Source organism: Lethenteron reissneri, unplaced genomic scaffold, assembly GCF_015708825.2.
Source record: "Lethenteron reissneri isolate LAM-NWPU_2019-01 unplaced genomic scaffold, ASM1570882v1 scaffold_1538, whole genome shotgun sequence".
NCBI lineage: Eukaryota > Metazoa > Chordata > Hyperoartia > Petromyzontiformes > Petromyzontidae > Lethenteron > Lethenteron reissneri.
Window position 1 is genome coordinate 45,747 of NW_026891265.1, and position 9,254 is coordinate 55,000.

Sequence of the window (9,254 nt, forward strand, 5' to 3'; positions counted from 1 at the left end):
ACAAATGATAGCCCACACCAAGTGGCAGATCGTCGTCGTCATCACTCGCGTGGGATAATCCGAACCGTGTGGTGATGTCGATTCCACGCGACCACGGGGAGAGAGTGAACACGCCAACTCCAAATATAGAGCAGCAGCAGCAGCAGGCGTCAGGGTCGGGTACGAACCCACGACCTCCTGCGTACCAGGCGAGTGAGTAAACATCTCCACGGGGAGAGAGTGGTGGTGGGTGGAGGGGTGAAAGTATTTCATTTCTGTCCAGAGTATCCCAGAACAAATCCAGAGTGTGGTGGTAAATAATGACAGACCCCACTTGTATATCCGGCAAACAGCAGCAACAATCATCAACATCATCACCACCACCACCACCATCAAATCATTTTCACCAGGCATTTTCCACAAGCGCAAACAAAAACAATCGTCTTAGCCCAACGTTTTACATTTTATTCGTTTTTTTTCCCGTTTTTTCCCACCAAACGCAAACCTCCGCGCTCACCGATTCGCTCGCTCGCGTTCGAGAAATACACAACAACCACCTCCGCAGCACCTCCCCCCTCCCTCCCAAGATTGCAGTGGGCGGCTTTGGAGTCGTTGCGCACCGCGTCTCCTTCACCGGACATGGTGGCTGGTGGTTGTCGTTCTCTCGTCACCGTCGGAGGAGGGAGGGGAGAGGCAGGGAGGAGGAATGGGGCGGGTGGGAGGGGAAATGAAATTCACATGAGGCGGCACTTCCTCCTCTTCGATTTCTTTCTTTTCTTGCACACGTCTTTGCTCACGCGGCGCTCCTTGTACTTGCGGATCTCGCGCACCAGGGTGCAGAAGGCATCTTCCACGCCCTGCAGGACAGACGCACGCAGTGGCCGCCACCGGAGGGAGTTTGTTAGAGGGAGGGCCACGTGCTCTCGTACGGGACCGACTCGGCACGTGCAGAGACGCGCAGACACGCAGACCCAACACGGGTAGTCTCACACAGGCAGACACGCAGACCCAACACGGGTAGCCTCACACACAGGCGGACACGCAGACCCAACACGGGTAGTCTCACACACAGGCAGACACGCAGACCCAACACGGGTAGCCTCACACACAGGCGGACACGCAGACCCAACACGGGTAGTCTCACACAGGCAGACACGCAGACCCAACACGGGTAGCCTCACACACAGGCGGACACGCAGACCCAACACGGGTAGTCTCACACACAGGCAGACACGCAGACCCAACACGGGTAGCCTCACACACAGGCGGACACGCAGACCCAACACGGATAGCCTCACACAGGCGGACACGCAGACCCAACACGGGTAGCCTCACATACAGGCAGACACGCAGACCCAACACGGGTAGCCTCACACACAGGCGGACACGCAGACCCAACACGGGTAGCCTCACACACAGGCGGACACTCAGACCCAACACGGGTAGCCTCACACACAGGCGGACACGCAGATCCAACACGGGTAGCCTCACACACAGGCAGACACGCAGACCCAACACGGGTAGCCTCACACACAGGCGGACACGCAGACCCAACACGGGTAGCCACACACACAGGCGGACACGCAAACCCAACACGGGTAGCCTCACACACAGGCGGACACTCAGACCCAACACGGGTAGCCTCACACACAGGCGGACACGCAGACCCAACACGGGTAGCCTCACACACAGGCAGACACGCAGACCCAACACGGGTAGCCTCACACACAGGCGGACACGCAGACCCAACACGGGTAGCCACACACACAGGCGGACACGCAGACCCAACACGCGTAGTCTCACACAGGCGGACACGCAGACCCAACACGGGTAGCCTCACATACAGGCAGACACGCAGACCCAACACGGGTAGCCTCACACACAGGCGGACACGCAGACTCAACACGGGTAGCCTCACACACAGGCGGACACGCAGACCCAACACGGGTAGTCACACACACAGGCGGACACGCAGACCCAACACGGGTAGCCTCACACACAGGCGGACACGCAGACCCAACACGGGTAGCCACACACACAGGCGGACACGCAGACCCAACACGGGTAGTCTCACACACAGGCAGACACGCAGACCCAACACGGGTAGTCTCACACACAGGCGGACACGCAGACCCAACACGGGTAGCCTCACACACAGACGGACACGCAGACCCAACACGGGTAGCCTCACACACAGACGGACACGCAGACCCAACACGGGTAGCCTCACACACAGACGGACACGCAGACCCAACACGGGTAGTCTCACACACAGGCAGACACGCAGACCCAACACAGCCCAGGCACGTGGGAACTCCCTGGACCGCCGGGTTCACGGCGCAGCGCACCACATTCCCACCGGCCGCCACTTATTCCCCCTGGCTACTCACCAACCCCCCCAGCTGCCCCCCCCTCTCTCCCCCGGCGTCCGCGTGCCTGCCGGGTCTTGGCGGAGGTCTCCACGAAGGGGATGCCGTAGCCTTGCGCCAGCTCCTGCGCCTGCTTCGTGTCCACGGTCCGCGTGGGCACGCCGCACTTGTTCCCCACCAGCACCATCGGCACGTCCTCCGAGCCCTTGACGCGCTGGATCTGTTCCCTGCGCACGGAAGCCACGGCAGAGGTCGGGGTCTCAGTCCCCCTCCCCTGTAAATCATCCCTCCGATTCCCAAACCTTCCCCATGTTGTAGTTCTCCCTCCAATCTCCTCCTTCAAAGATCCCCCTGCCTCTGAACAAGTGCTTCTTAACCTTGACCGCAGCCTTGACATCCACTTTGTTTCTCAATAAGAAACACAGTGACGTAGAGTGTTGTTGACGAAACAAAGTTGCGTACTCACTTTGCCCCATGGCTTCATTTGTTTCGATTTACCTTCTGAATAAAATCTGGCCGCATCTCACAAGCCCTGGGGGTGGCGTGCACCCCAGATTACACAAGCACATCAACAACAACAAGCCACGACCGTCGTGACCGCTGACGATGCCTGTTGCTGCTGTATATTTGGAGTCTGCACGTCTCTCTCTCTCCCTCCCAACCAGCCCCACCGCTACGCCCCACGTGTCTCTCTCTCTGTCTCCCTCCCAACCAGCCCCACCGCTACGCCCCCCGTGTCTCTCTCTCCTCTCTCCCAACCAGCCCCACCGCTACGCCCCCCATGTCTCTCTCTCTCTCTCCCTCCCAACCAGCCCCACCACTACGCCCCCCATGTCTCTCTCTCCGTCTCCCTCCCAACCAGCCCCACCGCTACGCCCCCCGTGTCTCTCTCTCTGTCTCCCTCTCAACCAGCCCCACCGCTACGCCCCCCGTGTCTCTCTCTCTGTCTCCCTCCCAACCAGCCCCACCGCTACGCCCCCCGTGTCTCTCTCTCCTCTCTCCCAACCAGCCCCACCGCTACGCCCCCCATGTCTCTCTCTCTCTCTCCCTCCCAACCAGCCCCACCGCTACGCCCCCCGTGTCTCTCTCTCCGTCTCCCTCCCAACCAGCCCCACCGCTACGCCCCCCGTGTCTCTCTCTCTGTCTCCCTCTCAACCAGCCCCACCACTACGCCCCCCATGTCTCTCTCTCTCTCTCCCTCCCAACCAGCCCCACCACTACGCCCCCCATGTCTCTCTCTCCGTCTCCCTCCCAACCAGCCCCACCGCTACGCCCCCCGTGTCTCTCTCTCCGTCTCCCTCCCAACCAGCCCCACCACTACGCCCCCCATGTCTCTCTCTCCGTCTCCCTCCCAACCAGCCCCACCGTTACGCCCCCCGTGTCTCTCTCTCCGTCTCCCTCCCAACCAGCCCCACCGCTACGCCCCCCGTGTCTCTCTCTCCGTCTCCCTCCCAACCGTGGTCGCGTGGATTTGGCTGCTGCTAGTAGATTTCCACACGATGATAAGCCACTTCTAGTCGTGGTTATCATTTGTGATCGCTTTTGAAAACGAACTACACGGCTCGGTGCGGCCTTACCCGGCAAGATAACAACAATTCGTGTTCACTGCAATTGACTTGCTACAGTAGCTGCAGTCAGCCACCCAGCGACCCACCTGTACCGGTGGATGTCCTCGAAGGACTTGGAGTTGTTGACAGCGAAGACGCACAGGAAGCCCTCGCCCTCGTGCATGAACTGCTCCAGCATGTCGCTGTACTCTTGCTTCCCGGCCGTGTCCAGAATGTCCAGCAGACAGGTCTCGCCATCGACCACCACCCGCTGCTTCAGGTACGAGTCCTGCGCCGAGGCACGCACGGAGAATACCCCCACCCCCCCATCCCCAACACCGGGAATGATTAGCCTCGCAGATGCGTCGCGCGACGTGGACGTGCCCTCGCAGCGTCGTCGCACGCCGGCGGCGTCGGGATGCTGCTGGATGTGAACCTGGGGGCGCATCTCGCCACCCCCCCCCCCCCCCCAAGGTCAAATCGTCGAAAACACAAATTGAGCCACGAGGCAACGGGAGTACGCAACTTTGTTTCACCAACACCCTCTAGAGTCTAGAGGTCGTTGTCAACATCGCAGCTTTCTTTGTTTCACCAACACCCTCTAGAGTCTAGAAGTCGTTGTCAACATCGCAGCTTTCTTTGTTTCACCAACACCCTTGTTGTATACTAACCCTTCTTCCAAAATTGAGAATAATATTTGATGATATTTTTATATATTATCTTTTTACTTGTTTTTTTTAATGAAGGAAACACACCAAAGCGCAGCAAACTGCAAAACACCAGGTGTTGTTAAGTAATGAACTGGAGGAGGGCTAGGATGGCAGAATTTGCAACCTTGCTTCAAGGAAAGATAAGGCCTGATGAACGGGCACATGTCACCCGTGCAGGCGGCAGAGACAGTGGGAGTGTCAGCCAGACATAGTTAAGGCAAAAAGCCCAACCATCCTGCATGGTTTTAAAGTAACGTCAAAATTCGAAATTCAACAACAGAGTAGGCTAAATTATCGATCCTCGCGCTCGCTCAAATTGGAGACCAGGCTGCGAGCTACATCAATGAACCATTGCCCATTTGCTAATCCAATACTGAATGTTAATATTACTGAAGTCAAAACGAATTCTATGACCTCAGCACATGGGCAAATAATAGGGCAGTGTCGACTCAAAGGCAATGGAAGAAAGCAGAGGCGCCTTTGTCTAAATCACAACCACAGGAAGCCAGGAATCATCACTGATTGTGTGTTTAGGGATTCCGAGCTAGTTGGAACACGTGCACACAGGGGGGAGGTAGAAGTACGCCTTGTCCTCCTGCAGCTGAGGGAGCAAAGATAAACCCAAAAAGGCCAAGGAATTAAATTAAGTGGGTCAGCTCAAGGCTGTGTGCACAGGGGAGGGAGCTGATTTAAACAACCCTGCACGTCTGAACGTGAGGGGGCCCTTGACCTGAAATTAAGAATAACACTCCCAGAGCAGAAGGTGATGGCCACAGTGAGACGAGAATAAGAGTGTTGTATATCTCTTAAGGATGCAGACCCAGCTGAACAACAAGGCTGCGGGGGTCACCAGAAGTTCGCGTTCGCCTAGTTAAGACAAAAAGCTCAATTATTCTGTATTGCTATTAAAGTAACGTTAAAGTCGGAATTTAACAACAGGGTAGGCTAAAGTTATTGATATTCACACCCACTCCAATTAAACCAGGCCACAAGTTACGCCTACTGAACCATCACCATCATTAAGTCAATATGAAATGTTATTTCCATACTTTAATACTTTCTATACAACTCGACCCGAAGCATATGACAATCAGAACCTTCCTAAGTCAGAATTGAATCGCACCCAGACAGGAGCGAATAGTCGATATAAGGTTGAAGAGGGAAGGGAATTAAGAGCACGGCGAACTGCAAACGTAAGCAAAAGCCGGGAACGACACCAGCCCAGCAACAGCGAGTCGGGCTTCGACAGGCCATAAAAGTAGAAATAATAACTCCCGGGGTCAGGGGACACAAGAAGAAGCAGGCAGACAAAAACCAGAACTGACTCCAAGGTTCAACCGCCCTCACCTACAAGGAGTGACGGAAATTAATGAGGCCTTGAGTTAACGGCGTCAGCTGGACAGCAACAACAACGGCGAGCAGAGATAGGGTGGGGCAAAGACTGCGGGGCTATGGAATGCAACTTCGTGTCAGTAAAGCCCTGACAAACAAGTTAAGTTAAAGACATCACAATACATAATATCGTACATAACATCAATGTTAACGCTATTCACCGTAAACTATATTCCGCTTATATAACCATGCAGACACCAAGGAATACGAATTCCTAGGATCAAGAAACTTACCCCTTAACCTAAGATATCGGAAATAAATTAATAATAATGAGCATATGCATGAAAAGACAAAAGTAAAACTTATGGAAAAGCCAGGATAACGGGATGAATCACCACCAGGTCGAATATAAATACATAATAAAAAAAACGATGTTAAACCCAGGGTCGGAGAGAAAGGGAGATCCCGGCCGTCTTTGTATCCCCGCAGCGCGGGATAGGAGTGTGTATACGCTCGGGGAAACACCTCCACTTGAGTCAAGCACCACGATGGGAAACGACAGACCTTAGGTTACATACAGAATCATAACTGTGAAATAGTAAGGGACAAATGTTAACTTAAAACTTCTTAACCATTTCTTTGTGCGCCGGGTCGGAGAGAGTGTTGCCCCTCCCTCCAGGTTGTGCAACACGAACAAAGACGCCTATGAGACGATTTGTAACATCTGTGTTTTGGGTTCATGAAGAAGGCCAGACAAGAGATAATATTGCACCCAGACAGAGAGACGACTTCGAGGCAATTTGTAACATCTGATTGTTTGCTCGTGGGTTTTATGGAGGGAGTGTGACAACGGAATATACCGTGGGTGATGCACACAAGGACATACGGACGTACGGACACACACATGGACACACCTGCCTACGGACAGATCCTGACACAGCAAAAATCGAAAGAAGCCCCGCCTTGTGGGCGGGATCCAGGGGGATTTTTCGGCATAAAGGAAAGGATCCTGAGCATTGGAAACTAGTGCGACCAGCGGGTCGACTCAGGAGCGAGTGCGACCAGCGGGTCGACTCAGGAGCGAGCTCGACCGGGAGGGTCGGCTCAGGAGCGAGCTGCGACCAGCGGGTCGGCTCGACTCATCTTCAGCTCGTCTGGGACTCAGCCGAGTTCGATCGGCTTACCAAAGCCGGCTCTCGGGGCTCGACTCAAGCGGCTCCCCATCTCCTCTGCAGGCGGGCAAGACCCGCTTGACAGCTCAACTCGGCCTGCGTGGGTCAACCTCTGCCGAGTCGGAGGTCTCTGCTGCCGCCGGAGTGGTGAGGGTCGCGGTTTGGCGACGAGGCTCCGTGCACACCCTGGTCGACGACCCAACACTGCACGCTGCGAGCGAGTTGTGGGCGCCACCTACCGACCGGGTTCCGAACTGCGACAGCGTATCAACGGGCATCCGAACCAGTTCACCACGGTGACAGGGGAGCGACTGATACGTATGACGCGCACCGCCCCCTCACCACACGACCACCAGGCGTCTGTTTGACATAAAGAATCGACTCCGAACACCGACTATTCAAGACAACTCTTACCACTCAAACACACTCGAACCCATAAGCCATCCGTGGCTGGGAAGGCATCACAACGAGACCGAGTGATGGCCATCCGTCGTTTATAAGAGTATTCGTAATTTTTATCTTTAATATTTAGTGGGCTGTACTCTTAATCGCATAAATTCCCAACAGATCCATCAATACGAACTGATTCTTGGCACCTCCTTCCGCCGAGCCACGCTCACGTGGGGAGTGGTGGCCCACCGGATCCTTATCAGGTGATCTGGTCCCCAATTAGTAAACTTGGTATAAGATAACGATCTTCGGAAAAGGAGCACCGTCGCAGGCCCTTACTCCGAGCCGTTCTGTTGTCAGATAACCTGCCGATGTATCTGTTGAGATTGGTGCCTTTAAGAATAATAACTGTTTTTGATTGTGTTTTTTTATCGCCGTATAATCTTTCAAGTATCTTTCAGTCATAATCGCCGCACGTACTCGCATCCTCTACAGAATATTCAACTGTCCCGTGACCCAAGGTGCTAACAACGTGATAAGGGTTGCGTATGATCAATAAGGAGTGCGGTACTGCGTGAACAATGTTGAGTATGATCATTCATTAACGTTAAGGTTTTCTTAGCATAGTATTTGCATATTTTAACGACCCTCTCTCTCACTAACAACCATCGCGTTATGCGGGATCCATGTGCCGTTGTCAAAGTGAAATCAGACAATCGTTGATGATACTGTATTGATGCCGTGTTGACGTTCCGGGATTGAGAGTTCGCATACTATATCATAGTTAAGGTTGAATTAGTAATAAATTGATCAATACAGAAGTGGTTGTGTGATTCTTTCCTGAAATCTATGCATAAGATCTGCTTCTGCGTCGAGATCTGAACTTGGTGACCTTAATAAACACACTAATACATACTCAGTAAATGTTAAAGCGATAACGGGGTGAACCGGGGACCTAAAATATAACCACGAATACACACTCTGGGAATGTTAAAGCGAGAATGAGACGAACCTAGACAACGATGCCGAGTTAATCTAAGTTAATCTTGCATACTTACACCACACCTGCATAACTGCATACGATTAATTGCCTTATTCCGATCGATAACCCACCCTCGTCACCGAGGCGGGGTCTGGGTATCATAACGACTTGCATTATCATAATTACACCCACTCGCATAATTAATACGATTACCTCTCGAATTGGCATAATTAAAATGTGCATAATTACATAAATTAACATATTTCCGGATAATTACACATTTGGCCAAATTTCATTTAATTATTATTATTTTCACTGAATATTCATAACCCACATATACAACATAATAATTTCACCCACGCACGCATACAACATAACAAATTTTGTTAACCAACATATACAACACCCTCTAGAGTCTAGAAGTCGTTGTCAACATCGCAGCTTTCTTTACGACTGAGAACCAAGGGGGTGGCGAGTCCGCAGTGAAGGTTAAGAACCCAACGCTACTCCACGTGCCTCTTGGGTCTCTTCGGCCGCGTTGCGCGCCGCACGTGTTTGATCGCGGAGCGTGCTCGACCCCCTGGATTATACATTTATTATCATCTGGGGGGGGGGGGTTCTTCAGGAACGCAGCGACAACCACGTTACAGGAGAACTGACTGCAGACACAGACGGCAGCAGCAGCGGCACCTGTGCAGGGCGGCACGACACACGAGGTGCGCGAGTGGGTGGGCGAGTGGGTGGGCGAGTGGGTGGGCGAGTGGGTGGGCGAG

The 9,254-nt window shown here is 53.5% G+C and overlaps 1 protein-coding gene across 1 annotated transcript in view; it reads right to left on the reverse strand.

Annotated features, from left to right (window-relative positions):
* Positions 1-441: 441 nt before the first annotated feature.
* LOC133362592 (GTPase HRas-like) overlaps positions 442-9,254 on the reverse strand; it is a 9,852-nt gene continuing 1,039 nt past the window's right edge. The window contains exons 2-4 of the mRNA XM_061581521.1: positions 4,003-4,184; positions 2,416-2,575; positions 442-836 (exon numbers count right to left, since the gene is read on the reverse strand). Of these exons, the coding sequence (XP_061437505.1) occupies positions 714-836; positions 2,416-2,575; positions 4,003-4,184 (465 nt within the window). The 3' untranslated portion in view covers positions 442-713. The remainder of the gene's footprint in view (positions 837-2,415; positions 2,576-4,002; positions 4,185-9,254) is intronic.